The sequence below is a fragment of the Hyposmocoma kahamanoa genome, unplaced genomic scaffold, assembly GCF_003589595.1.
Source record: "Hyposmocoma kahamanoa isolate Upper Pololo Valley unplaced genomic scaffold, ASM358959v1 88, whole genome shotgun sequence".
Taxonomy (NCBI): domain Eukaryota; kingdom Metazoa; phylum Arthropoda; class Insecta; order Lepidoptera; family Cosmopterigidae; genus Hyposmocoma; species Hyposmocoma kahamanoa.
In genome coordinates, this window is record NW_020654466.1 from 5473609 (window position 1) to 5488453 (window position 14845).

At 37.6% G+C, this 14845-nt stretch overlaps 1 protein-coding gene across 1 annotated transcript in view; it reads right to left on the reverse strand.

Annotated features, from left to right (window-relative positions):
- LOC113235642 (BMP and activin membrane-bound inhibitor homolog) overlaps positions 1-14845 on the reverse strand; it is a 120541-nt gene that overhangs the window by 31535 nt on the left and 74161 nt on the right. The window contains exon 2 of the mRNA XM_026471463.1: positions 2648-2822. Within this exon, the coding sequence (XP_026327248.1) occupies positions 2648-2822 (175 nt within the window). The remainder of the gene's footprint in view (positions 1-2647; positions 2823-14845) is intronic.

The window sequence follows — 14845 nt, forward strand, 5'->3', positions numbered from 1 at the left end:
AATTCAGAATAAATAACTAGTTAAAAAAATGTAGTTATAATTGCTAGTTCAAATAAATTACCAGCAGAATAAGTAGCAGCTAATTATTGAACCTTTCTAGAGACTACCATTAAAGCGCAAACACGAAGTGGAGATAAGACAGCCAGTAAACATGGTCGTGGCGGTTAATGAGAAAAATATTAATAAAAAACCTATTAAAGTTACCAACAAGCTGTAACGGGAGAAAAGACATGCACGAAAAGGCAGCAGTTGTCTCATTAATATATTTGATTGATAAGACAAGACACAAATTCGTAGGTTTTGTGAAAACCCTAGTTAGAAATGTTAATAACGATGATGTCATCAGTCTAGATATTTCCCCGAAACTAGATAACAATTGAACTCCAAACGAATATATTCAATAAAATAGCTTTCCACAGTATCAGAAAACGAAATACTAAAAGGGTTGCAGTCCAAGGAAAGACGTCACATTATCACATGATGTGCTACCGTGCAATAGAAGTATTATGCACAGTATTGGATTAGGAGTTTTATACCATAGTTAGAAAGATATTATTTCTGAAATGTTCAGATTGAGAGACGCCGAGAAACGGCGGGGTCGGCGCCCGTACAGCTGCGACGCTATCTCGCAGCCTGACCTTACTCACCCCAAGCGCCTACCGTCACCCTTATCGCATAATCGAGGACAAAGATCCAACACACACAATAAACAACTCAATAATTAATTACCTACAAAAATCTACACTACATAGAAAATCAATTTGAATTCGATCGAAAACTTAACGAAGCTATCGCGATCGTCAACAAAGATAATGGATGGCAAGAGATTGCCAAAAACGAGCAAAAATTATTTAAAGTAAATAAAAGCGGGCATGCGCGGGCGCACGGAACCAGTTTTCTGAACACGGGACGGGCCGATCCGAATAAGATAATCAACCGGGCGGGTAATTTCAGAGCATAAAAACAGACCGACTACGGCGTGCCTTCGCCAGAATAATTAATATTAACCGAGCGCTTAAAAGAAATTTCAAAACGAATACTCCGAGCTGTACTGGGGATAAATCATGTTGAGTTAGGTAAACTTCGTAACAAGGATTTGTGGTGGTTGAGTACTCGATCAAATTAGAGTTAGAATCATAATATCTGCATTAACATCGATGATGAAAGAGTCGTGAAGTAATTTCGAAATGACCGAAGACAAATTGATTGAAGACACTGGAACGCGGTGCGTAGATATTAGTGAGGCGAGCCGTGTGCCAGCATGATAAGCAGAATTGATGGATGACAATGCGCGTCGCATGTAGCGCAGCGCGCCCCACAAAAGAATAGTTAATTAATTCCACGATGAAACTTAACAAGAAACACAGGAAACCGTCTGTGGTAACATGGCAACATCAAAAACAAATCATTATAACTGCCCCATAAAACTGACGAGCCGGTTGGTAGTAATAATGAGGGATTAGGAGAATATGCGCTGTTAAAATTTGAATAAATAGTGGCGATAACGATACTATTGAGGAGGCAACCAATTTGCTGTCAAATAAATTTGGATGTGGCTACCGCGTGGTATTTTACGGACGCTTAAATTCCAGGAGATGTTTTGTCCATTTACAAAGACCCTTTTCGAAACATGTCAAGCATACTAATTAGTGTGACTCGTATAATAATGAGAGGTGATAAAATCTTTAAAGTGAATGGCATTGTCGGCTCGTAACCAATGCAGTTCGTTTTCAAGTCAGTAATGAGATCAATATCTGGACATTTTTAAATATCATTTGTAAAATATCTTATGCATGTTTGTAAAATAAACAGTCGTTTTACTTGATGAGTTGACGGGCGGATGGGTATCTTTAAAATTTGCATGTAGAATAGATTATGAGGCAGTTTATTCTTTGCATATTATTGTTGTATTGTAATTATATTTTTTTAATTTTGGTAAAGGGGAACATCTAATCAATGACAATAAAGCTGTTGAAGAAATTAATTTTATTCTTTTAGGTTGATTTTGCATTGGGAATGCTATATCTCATTCTAGGTTATACATTGTACAAAGGGACGTTAAACATCTACTGTGGTAAATAATACAGATACACTAACATATATGTTATCTTAGTTTCGAATTCTTAGGTTTTTGCATTGCTACACATTGGAAAAGAAACTATTTTTTTAGATTAATAGTGTATCAGTTTTTTCAAACAAATCAACGTTTTTTTTCACAGGTCCCGTGATTACTGCTGATTGATATGGTATTAGTCATCAAATTAAACAGTGATGAAATCGATAGATAAAACCGTCTTTGGTAGTAACATGGTGACCCGGGAAATGGTGTCACGGGACCTGTAAAGCGCCCAAAACGTTTCTTTTAAAAACAAATATACGCGATTTAGCTCCGAAAAGATAGTTTCACTTTAAAAATACATATCTTTTTAAACCACCATCATTCCGCAAAGGAGATAGGAGATATAAATGTTCAGATAAAATGAGGGAACTAGAATCTTCAACACGTAGATATGTGAATAAAATGCTAAGTCATCGTCGAGAAAGTTATATAGTTTTCAACTCTTACTTACTTTCGTGTCTTACTTAATACTGACAAAAATATCAGATGCAACATGTAGTGAGTAGATGGACCATATAATTGACTTACGTGTCAGCCAGATGGTGTAAGCATCCGTGTCTGGCATGGTGAATACGCCTAGGAGCTGGCAGCTCGCTGTAACAGCCACCGCCACGCGGCGACCGGCACATGTAGCCTGTGCCTACGCATTGGGCACTGTTGCAGTAACACCGCACACCCTCGTAGTCACTGTCTACTTTTGGATCTGAAACAAAACAGAACATTTTGCTTTAGTGAGATCTTATATTGGTGGCTATAAAGGAAAAATGAAAAGTGAAGAATATATGGCAAAAACTTGACAGAAACTTGAGTCTATCATAGGTAATACCGAGTGCGTTAATGACGTTGGTAGGGGCGCAGCGGTAGACGTTGTAGATTTTTTAAATAGAAAGTAAAATAGAATAGAATAGAAGTACGTCGTCTTTTAAAAAAGACGAATATTTAAAATATTAGGCTATAAGATACTAGAAACTTTACAGAACGCTAACGATGTAAGAAACGTCTAAAAGGAGAATGATATTGTAACTAAAAAAATGCATTGAAGTACTTGGAAAGTAAAATTTATAGAGTGATATAAATTTAACCTGATTAATTATGTAAAATAAAATTCACCGTCGCTAATTTCTAACCTAGTTCAAGAAACGTAATTAAGTGCTGATTATTGAAGTCAATATTGAAAAATTCGTGTAGTAACAAGCATGGCGACCACAATTGTAAAATTTATACGTTTTAAACCTGTTCGTATAGCAGACTCAGGAAATTGCATTGTAGTAGTAAATATTTTATAAAAGTGATAGGAGTAAATGCAATTCCGCATTCGACGCCGTTGTGGCGCCTCGTAAAACTTTATGGTTTTCAATGTACGGAAAATAATAAAGCTATTGACAGAACAGCCAATAAAATGTATGAAACGCTCGACGTAACAAGTGTTGGAAATAAACAACAAATTGGCAATAATACTTTACACACTATAACCTTACATGACTGTTGTAACTCAGTTCCATAAACACGAATTCTATTGTTCAGTATTTTCGGTTATTAAAACGCAATGGAACTTGACGACAAGCCGATGAACCGGTAAAAATAACATCCAGCTGGTCCATGTATGTGTATGAATAATGCGCACGTCATACTCCACGGGCCCTTACATAAATATCCTACAAACGGCCAGCCTCCGACCGCATTCAATGTAAATGCCGCGGCTCCAGACGATGAAACAAAACGAAATTAATTTCTGAGGGACTTCGGTTTATTTGCTTTAGATGAACCAACCTAAAAATTTAAGGAAGACCCCCCTTGATGTCCGGCATCTTTAAAATACCTCCGTCAACCATGGAACCACGTCGTTTCGGCTTTAATTTTTGTATGATTAGTGACTCAGCTGAAGCTACGCTGGGACAGCGCTAAAGAATCTCGATAAAAATTAAAACCTCGGAACATGAAGTTCATCAAATTTTAAGAGGCAATTAGAATACATATAAGGAGGTAAATGAACCCTTTTTACCAACCAATATTTGCTCGTATTAGTCAATTGTTGAGTGAAAAGGTAAAAGTTAATCATTAAGGCTTCGGATTCAGACAAGAAATAGTTGAATTCCTCGCGAGCTCTGTCGAAATAAAGTCCTCGGAGCGGCGGGAGGCCGCGGCCGGTCCGCGCAATAAATAAATAATTAAAGAGGAATAAAAAACCCGACTGAATGGGCAAAAAGAGCACGACGCAGCGGAGTTAATAACCGAACTCCTGCGCAGGGGAAATTGGAAACTTTTAATAGCGAACTTTAATAGCCTTTGCACGCAAAATTGCCTCCATTAATTGCAGTACCCATTGCGTTTATTATGAAACCGATTCTGTTACTAACATTAATTTTACGTTGTTTGTCTTATTCGCTTTACGGTTAATTTTATAGAGACTGTGAATAATACGTGTATTGACTTAGACAAGATCTGAAAATATCCCATTAAACATTTATTCATTAGCTATGCAATTAGTGTTATCAATGCATCTTACATTATAGACAGACGCCCATTAGTTGGGTTTTACAATCAATTCCCAAAAGGAACAAACGGAACACCGAAGGATAAGGTAAATAAAAAACAAACAAACAAAAGAGAAAAGGTCCCGGCATGTTATTTGGAATTGATAAATGGCCCTCCGGAGACGGGCGGGAAAGGGACGAAGCGAGATCAGACAGAGACAGACAAACTAATGACTGCAAGTCGGGATTTAAGTATGGGATAAAACAGTATAAGATAAAAGAAAATGCTTCTTTTTTCTTCGTCGGATCTCTTTTGATTCACATATATGATTCCTTATGGATTCACTTGCGTTGCTGCAACAGATTACTGTTTGAATGAGAGGGCGGCGCCGGCGCATCTTCACGGCACATTTGCTCGAAAAGCGCGCCTTCACGGATGTTGTAATCCATTTGTTTGGCCTACCGCGCATGATGTGAAGGGTTTCCAGCTATCGGTCACCCTCCGCCACGTGGCATACTCAATGAGGTGTCAATTTTCGGCTTCCTGTTTCTTGTATTAATTGGAAGTGATCCAAGTTTCTGGAGCATTTGTAATTATCTATAAGACTTCATTAAGTCTTAGATTAAATTTTAGAAGAATGAAAGTCTTTTTAGAAGATTAGGATTGTTTGTTTGAAAAAAGCCTAATCTTCTAAAAAGACTTTCATTCTTCTAAAATTTTACAATTATTAGATCTAAAACGTTTCGACGTACAGGGGTTGTAAACGTTGCACGGTCGTTACGCCAAATTAAGACAACGAGCGAACATGTTCCAGAGTAAATATTTAAAGTAGCCGATGGGATCGCGAGCCGGTTTTCGTAAATCCCGATTGAAATGTTAGCACGAAGCCGCTCTCCAGACTGGCAGATCCTTAAAACAAGATAACTCGACACGCCGCTCCCTTTAAGTGTCTATTCAATTTCATCTGAGTAGACCAACTAGTCCATTCAGGATATCGAGTTCCAAAGCTCATTCCTTCAGCGCATTTCACTCATTTTAGATTAGACTTTCAATTTAGATCGAGCATCAGATAGTGTTTACTGCGCTCAGAAATAGTCTGCTATTCCCGGCAGATTATCTGTGAAGGTTTTGAGTAGTCTTTCAGTTTTGTAGAGCTTTACTAACGGACGAGAATAGTTTTAACAATAACTGTTGTTCAAAGGCTAATAAGTTTTAGTGGCTTTATGTTTTCTGGTTATCAATAAAGGCTTATCATTTATAGGCGTTAGAGTTGGGATTCCAACACATTCAAAGCTTCTTGGATTGTCGAAAACGCCAAGCGGGTATCGCATGGTAATAAGCGGTCAGCAAATGTTGCGACAACGGCTTTCTCTTGGCGTTCACACGCTGTCCGACTATTTTATCTAGTACTTTATTACGTTAATAATGTTTGTGGCGCGCGCCGCGGCCGGTTTCTCAGCTATTCACATTGGAGCCAGCAACAGGCTTTATGCTGATTGGATGATGCGGAAACCAAGGCTGAGTTGCGGCCTTGTTGGCATTCCGATGTCCGCTATTCGAAACTATTTATCGGCTGTCGATTTCGACGATTTGATTTGTGGCTTCTGGGATTAACGCGGCACACTTTCATTAGATAGTTACTTATTGTAATTAGAAACGTCATTAGAGTTGTGAACATCATTGGTTGTCAAGCTAAAGACCCACCAGGAAAAGTCTTTAATAACTACCGAGTTAGTTAATTTACATTGGTTCTGGCTTTATCGTCCAGGGAATCACGACTCATCCTCTAATTGCGCTTGCTGAATTATCTCCTGTAATGGATGTCCTCGTCGGTGCGTAATTATGCGATGCGGCGGCGGCGTGGTGCGCGGGCGCCGATGCTGCGGCCGCGGGCAATTTCCATTGGAATGCGAGCCGCTTGTCTGTGGGTCGAGTAGCGTTTCTGCAGCTATCGCACGCTAAGATCGACCATTAAGCCTCTTAGCCGAAGCGCTCGTTCAGGAAGTGTGCAACAAATATGTACACCTAGCAAGCGAATGAGGTCCGAAATATATGTATATATTTTCCAATCAGCAAACATAGTTCATAGTGTGAGACTCCTTCGCAAGTGTACAAGTTTGTTAGTACAGGTTTGTTTTGCATCTTTCCGAGACGTGTGGGAGAAAGCTGTGACATCAGCGACGACGACCTTGTGTTTATAGCGCATACATCGTGAGATATTATCAAAAATAGGGTATCTCAATGTGTCGTAGTTTGGCAAATCATTTAACAGTTATACTTTATACGTGTAAGCGATTTGACGAAAACTTTTGAAGTACCTATTTAATTTTCGCATACTAAAATAGGTTTTCGTTGTAGAAGTAATCCTAGTAAATTACACATAATGTTGTATGACTATTTGAACGTTTAATATTATGAAAGACGAGTTCAGTTTAACACCCGGGAAATTGCTAACTCATTCGTTAGCCGCTGTGTTTACGATTACAACCAATAGAGACCACTTGACGACGGTTTATTAATAACAGCCCTTGTTCAGAAACGCTAGTGATGATGCAACGTTTGATTAACTTTAGGAATCTGCGCTCAGTAATGCTTTCGCATCGGCGTAATGTAAATGAGGCGTGTCTTAACCGTCAGACTGACTTGGCTAAATTGTTTCTAACTCTTATTACAACGGCTCAAAACCTAGTTTTCATCGAGATATGAGAATGCGGGATACAAGTATATATAGTTAGTTTTATCTATTGCTGATGCCGTCCACGTCCACGGGTGAGGTTATCGAGGCGCTTTCACGCCGTTTGAATAACATTAGAATAATGAAATGCGTTCGTCGAACTCCTAAAAGTGCAAAATAAACTAAGGAAGTGAGTAGCGCCGATAAATTCAATGTAGAAGCGCCACCTGTTCACGGAGAATCGACTATTCATCGCATCGTTAAGCCACAATGGGCCACAAAGGCTGCTTACCTGGCCGGAGCTATCGATGTTTTTTTATCGAACTCCTTACTCACGACTGCCGCCGCTAAATCCTATTCGAGAACGGGCTCCGATGGAGAGATACCCCTTCTTGATTGTGAAGGCGACATAAAATGTCACAACTACAATACTGTTCGTTTAACGCTCGTGACTCAGAATGAAGTGTCGTTTAAATCATAACAGCTTTCTGTCATCCAACGGTTCACTGAGAACTCGTGCCAACTTTCCATAAACACATTGATCTTTGTTAGGTCCCGTCCGGATGTTTTTATAAGAGATTTACCGTTTCAATTTATTGAGTAAATATTGGGAGACATGTCACAGGTACCAACATGTGTTTTTTACCCGCGACATAGGTGGCATTGACTGCGTGACAACATCTTTTTTTAAAGATGTGTGAAATATTTAACACCTCTGTAGGTGGAAAGTTTGGTTCATTGACTCTTACTTTTGGTATGTTAAAATGTTTTATAGATGCAAGAATGAATGGTAACACAAAAAGCTTAATCAATGTTTCAACAGCGTAGTGACCGCATTCCACTCTTATCCGCTGCCTTTCAATTTAATTCGATCGTGAAAAAATATTTAGAGCAACTAAGAATAGGTGGTCGGATATTATAGATTCTTATTATAGTGCAACATATAACTAGTTATTTACGATTTATGTCTCTGGTGCCCAGTACACTTGTATTAAATGTAACTGGTTTGTGAGGAAAATATTTTTGTTAGATGTGCTTTGATTCGTGATTTAAAACAAGTGCGGAATTCCATAGTGGCCGAAGTTTTTCGTGCAGGCGTGACGGATCAATTAGTTGCGTCGATTAATCGGTAACGGATGGTGTTTAGTTTGGAGTTTGGAAGGTAATTGCACAATGATGGTGTAGAATTTCTCTTTGTGACAGAAGAGAGCGGCGAAAGAAGTCGACAGTCGGAATGCGGTCGCGTCCGATGCGAAATTTATAATTAAACTAGCACTATTACTATAAATAATCGATTAATTTGAATCGCGATTTGATAGTGTTATTTAACGATTAATTGTTCTACGTATAAACGAGACTAAGTTTATGGCATAATTAAAAAGTTTTAAGTCAATAAACAATTAATGCCTTGGCATTGTAAAGGCGCTTACGATTAGAAATCGTCGATTGAAATGCGATACTTAATCAATGGAGAATAATGGGTAGAAAACAAAGGAACGAAAGTTAGGTCATAAAATTCTTAATAACTTTACGACTAACCTCCACTTAACGTCCAGAATTATTTTGAAGTCTCATAAAATTAGCTATTTTCAATCTTATTGCAAAGTGGATAAGATGTTTGAATAGTGATTTTGCGATATAAGATGCAGAGTTCCGCAAGGCAACATATTTAGACCGCGGTGTTTTCAAAGAGATGCCCCGAGTAGCCAAGCAAGGCAGCTAAATGTTGAAAGGAAATACTGTAAGGTTAATTACATTTAGCTATATGAGAACACGTGTTCCTAGTTATTGCATGAAGTGAGAGAGTTCCGTGTTTATAACATATTACTCGTATATGTGACTTTTCGTATGCCAACATAATACATGTGTTAGGAAAGTATAGTTCTGTAGACTCAAAAACAAAGCCAAAAATATAATTTAAAAAAATAACACGACAGCTATTAACAGTTTTAGTAGCATTAGAGCCCATTGTAAAAGTTCGCCCTGGGAAGTACTATCACGGTACCTAACTCTGCCGCCAAGCAGTAATCTGCATACCAGTTATGAAGGTTAAGGAAGCTGGTGAAATTCCAGGCACAAGGGACTTTTCAGCTTACGATTTAAAGCTCTGACTGGCACTGGAACTGCTATGGACAGGCGTGTCGCTTACCACCAGGCGCACGACTTGTTTGTCCTGTCACTTGATATAATAAAAAAAATTTTATAATCCAACTCAACTAATTTTTAATTCTAAAGTAAGCAAATTACACTTGAATAAACCCTACCGCTTAATTCGTAAGGTTAATTCCCCTTAGAAGAATGACCAAGAAACTCTAAGGGGTTGTTCTTTGTAAATATACAATTGTCATATTCATAATTGAATATGACAATTGTATATTTGCAAAGAACAACCAATCTTTATTTCACATCATAGATCGAGATTACCTGCAAGAGCTAAACGGGTCATTACCACGGCTTTTTGTCATTCAAGAACGCAGAAGCTGTATAACAATAACCTTTAACAGTATACTCCTATAATATAATCGTCTGTGGAATAAATAATGGAATGTTATGACAGTGAATATTTAACGCATGTGGCAATATTAAATTTATTATTATTAATGCGTAGAGATTCCACATTGTGTGACGAATTTAATTTAAGATTTTTCCAAAAGCACAAAGGCGCTAGTCCCCACTCACATTCATAAATTAAAGTCATGATAGTGACCGCTTATACAACTTACAGGCAGCTAGTTGCCAAGCTGGGGACTGGTTAGTTTAATACACGATAACGGTGCAATGATTAGTGGGTTCGATCGCGAAATCGAAGTTCGTTGAACGTTGGCGCCAAGAAAGTGATATAATAACAGGAATCATGTTGTAGAATAATCCTATAATGACATCTGGCATGTTTGCGGATGTATGCGTAGGTGATTTAAAAAAAAGCGACATATAAATGTTACGACTGCGGGGGCGCACCAATTCTGAGGATAGTACTAGGTGAGATAGTAGTAGGATAGTACGAAGAATGGACTCTATTGTTTTTCGTATGTTCACTGTGTTACACGTCGACAATAAATATAAATAAAAAAGATCATTGCAAGTAATAAATATGGACTAATTGGTTCGATGATAAATAATTTTGAAATGAAATTATTTTCACAAAAGTTAATGCAGTTGGGGACGCGCACGTTTGTTCTTGAGGTTTTCGAACCGTCAGATTTTATTTGCGATGTCCAGTCCGTACTGGTGTACATATCGAGTTCTTAGGTTTTCGCGATTGTTACAAATTATTTTTCCAGATTTAAATCGCGTATATTTGTTTTTTTCGGGCCCTTTACAGGTCCCATGGTCACGGTTGACTGAAAATTATTTTTTTAGACAAATAGAGTGTTGTGTACGCTGGGTTTTGGTGTTGAAACGTTATTTGACTAATTTAATTTGCAGTTAATAGGAAGGTTTAAATAATTACTCACAAATTTTACTTCATTTTGGCATGTTTTTCAAATTTTGAATTAAAATTTTGTGGCGCGTCCGTTTTTTCTTCAATGTAGTCTGAAAAAATTGTTTCATTTATAATAAATTTGATTTGGCGATCTCAATAGCCCAACGGTTTGCATTGTGGGCGATGGATGAGGATGGTCAGGGTTCGTTACCCGGTAGGACCAATTTGGGAAATGCACTTTTGTAAACTGGTTCTAGTCTGAACGTTCAGAGTAGTGTTCCCGAGTGAATGCCGTTGCACTGATGTACATAGTACAGGGAATTTCCTAGTTTGAGACCAGGTAATAGGCTAGTTTTCTTATGGGATGCACCTTAAGGTAAATGTTAAAATGCTTATCTATTAAGTTGTTTGTCAGAACTGAAAGAGAAATTAAATAATTAATATACGGGGAAGGAGTTATTTCGGTCTTTAGAAAAATAAATACTTCACTCTTTAGAGCGTTTGCATACTACTATTCGTACCAGGGGGTCTTCTCTCGATCTCCGTCCGATACAATTATTGCCAAATAAGCAATACTTGACCAAATGAAAAGACGCTTGATGTGAAAGAAGCTTCATACTGGATACTTGTCTTTTAATTTTGTCGAATATTACTTATTTGACAGTAATTGTTTCGGACGGATATCGGACGGAGATCGAAAGTAGACCCCCAGTTCCGAATCTGAGAAATTACGGTCCGAAATGTCACAGCGATTATTTTTATCTCTACTGTGTATAAGCGATATTTGTATTTTCAGGGATTGGAATCGCAGTTCGTACACAAACGACATACGAAGTGGGTTCGAGTTTTCTAGATTTGTATAGTCTTAGATTCGGAATGAATTTGAATCGGATGCATTGTGCATATGCGTTTTGTTTATCATATTATGTTTTTTTCTCTCTTTTTATTTTATACAAGTATCTTTTTCTCCGAAAACAGTTATTTCTCCGTTAAAATAAAAAAGTGAAATAAATGGCTCGATTTTTTAAAGTCAGATGTATAATTGTAAAAAAAAAATACTTTCTCGTAAAAGCGTGCGAAATAACATTACACACATTTCACATCGAAATTTAATCGAATCGATTAAAATAATCGTCCACCGAATATTCAAACACGTTAATCGGTTATTTAAACACTAGCCATAGTTCCGTTTAACGATTCAATTTCAACTGCGGCATAAATTAATAATCAAACATTTATTTTAAGATGCAATTAACGGTTTGAGTTACGATATAATATGTGGAGTTTTTTTATTCGTAATGAATTAGAAATTATCAATATAAAAATTCGTTTGTAATAATTTTTCTAACCAATTTTTAACTTTGTATTACAGATTTAAAAGACTTGGGATGATTTTTCCGGCAGCAAACGTAAGTGTGCAAGAGTTTAGTCGTGTACCGTGTTTAGTAAGGGCGAGTTCCCATTATGTCTTAACGACAGAATAGTCGTGCAGTTTAAAGTGTCGTGGCTTGTATATTTAAATGAAACTGTTCTCACATACAACAACACTATTAACTGTCGTTCACAACTTTTTTGACGTTACGACGACTGACTGTCGTGACAACGGGAAGAACTAAAACGACAGTCGTCCGACAATAAATAGTCACGATAAAAATGTGACGACAGATAGTCGCAGCTTCAAACGTTTCTGTCGTGCAAACGACAAAGCGGCTGCAGTGAACCGATAAATTGTCGTCACGATCTAGTGTGAACAGCTAGACACAACAGTCGTTTAACGATAGAATAAACGTCCACGACACAAACACGACAGATAGTCGTGATATGGGAAAACGTTACGGAACGCGCCCTAAGATATTAGTTATCGTTCAGTTTTAAGTACCGTACGTGTTTGTGAGAATGACAATGGATCAAATCCGATTTCTAGAGATATAATGGGCCCATTGGGCAGATTGTATTTCATTATCTGACAGAGGTCGTAAGGTTAACTTGTGTTAATTTGCAGTCGTAAATTTTAGTAATCTATGATTTATTATTTGATTATTGCGGGTATGGAATTGCATTCATAAGACATAAATAGCAATTCGTTTAATGTAACGATTGTTAATACAGTTCCCAGCGGGTGTGGTACTTTGCCGAGTCCTTGTCTATGCCTGCTCATCCTTTTATTGCAAGGATGGTATTGTATTGACTTTATTTTAATTTTATTATTTATGCGCGAACGCGGCGGCCAAAGAAACTGTGTGTCACGCCTGTCCATAACAGTAGCAGTGCCACTCAGAGCTTTTAATCACTAAGTAAGATCTTTGTGATTTAAAGCAGCCATTGCCACTGCGCCCGACAACACCCTGAGACGTAAGTTGACAAGTCCCATGTGCCTGTAATTTCACCAGCACCGTGACTCTTCAAAACTGGAAGATAATAATGCTCACATTACTGCTTGGCGGCAGGAATAAGTAAGTGGCAGTACTTTCCTGGACGAACTCCTTTACGAGGAGATCTACTACTGCTAATAAAAAGTGGATATTTCCAATTAATTTTTGTCAATTAACTATCAGAGACAACGTTGCGTGGGACAACGGTTGCTCCGCAATTGTGAGGCTCGAGTCTCTGTGGAGACGGCTACATACATTTGTGAATGTTTAAGTATACGTATCAAGTCCCTAATCTATGTTGAGTATGTCAGACTAAAGCACAAACCATTTCTTTTAGATGAAACCCGCACCCAGCAGTAATGATATTAAATTAAACGTAAATGTTAACAAATTGGACACCCGTAATGCTTTGAAAACCAAATAGTAAAGACGAGTATCAAATTTACATTTCACAATGTAGAAACACGCTAACTGCACATTTGCTACTTTGAAGTATCCAATAGAAAGTAATGCTAATTGACTGTATAAACAAAAGCCAACGTTTCCGTTAATTGGACAATCCGTATGTATTAATTAATAAGACGGTTAATTTATGGTAATGAAATTATCGAGATAAACGTCAATTGGATGGACGTGGCTACAAAATGAAAGCAATACGTAAATGGTAATGAAAATGAGAAAAAACTTTTATACTAATGAGCGAATGATAAATTTAATTGAGCCGTGGTAGCCTAATGTTTTGACCTACCGCTGTCTAGCAGAGGCTGTGCTGTGGATTTCGAATCCCGGCTCGCACCTCTGAGTTTCTCGAAATTCATGTGCTAAATTTAATTTGAAATTTACGAGTTTTTCGGTAAAGGAAACCTACACGTCGAAGAAGGTTCAAAACCCCCGGAAAACGTGAGAAGTCCCTAACCCGTATTTGGGCCAGTGTGGCGGACTTTGGCTTAAACCCTCTCCGTGCCCTGCAGTGTGACTTATAAAGGAGATAATGATAATATTTTTGCAGAATTTTTCCAAAATGCTGTCTTTGATATTACAGTGTATTATCCGGTCTTGTATCTTCCCCTCATTCAATTTTTTTCCGTTACTTTGACTAGGTGGCCAGTCCAGCGCATCGGTTGCCTACCAACTCTTCTATACCATTATCTAGATCTCCACTAAAGCACCTTTGTACCCCATCTGTAGTCTTGTCTATATATATGGCCTGCCCATTTTCACATTCTGCTGGCTAACTACCACCTTAGCTATGTCTCTAGTATATCTAGTATATCTCTGTGTTCCTGAATCGATTTCGATACTCAGCGTAGCCCGCTCTTTGAGTGATTACTTAGGCCGTAATTTACCCTTTTATATACCTATAATGAATATTCACTTAGTATAAATGTTGTGTACAATTATTAGATGTCAAGTCTATAATGTTACATACAGAACAATGCTATATATTATTTGTAGTTGTACCATATTATATAATATAAATAAAGTATGCAAATCAATTTGCTGTAAATATCCATAGAAAAGATAAAAGTCATGATGTTAAAGAAAATTTACATACACAAGATGTTGACTTGTTTTAAGACTACTAAGAGACGATGAGAGCTTAGTGAGCTGTAATACAGGTCTAATTGCGTAGTCTACACTCCAGTCTCTTACAAGGGCTACAACACATTAACATTGTTAGGCTTTGTTTCATGCAAAATATTGAGATGATTAAATTACAATTGTCCACATTTCAATCGGTAATTATAAGAACAAGTAAACGGCTTGCGTTAAAAACAATA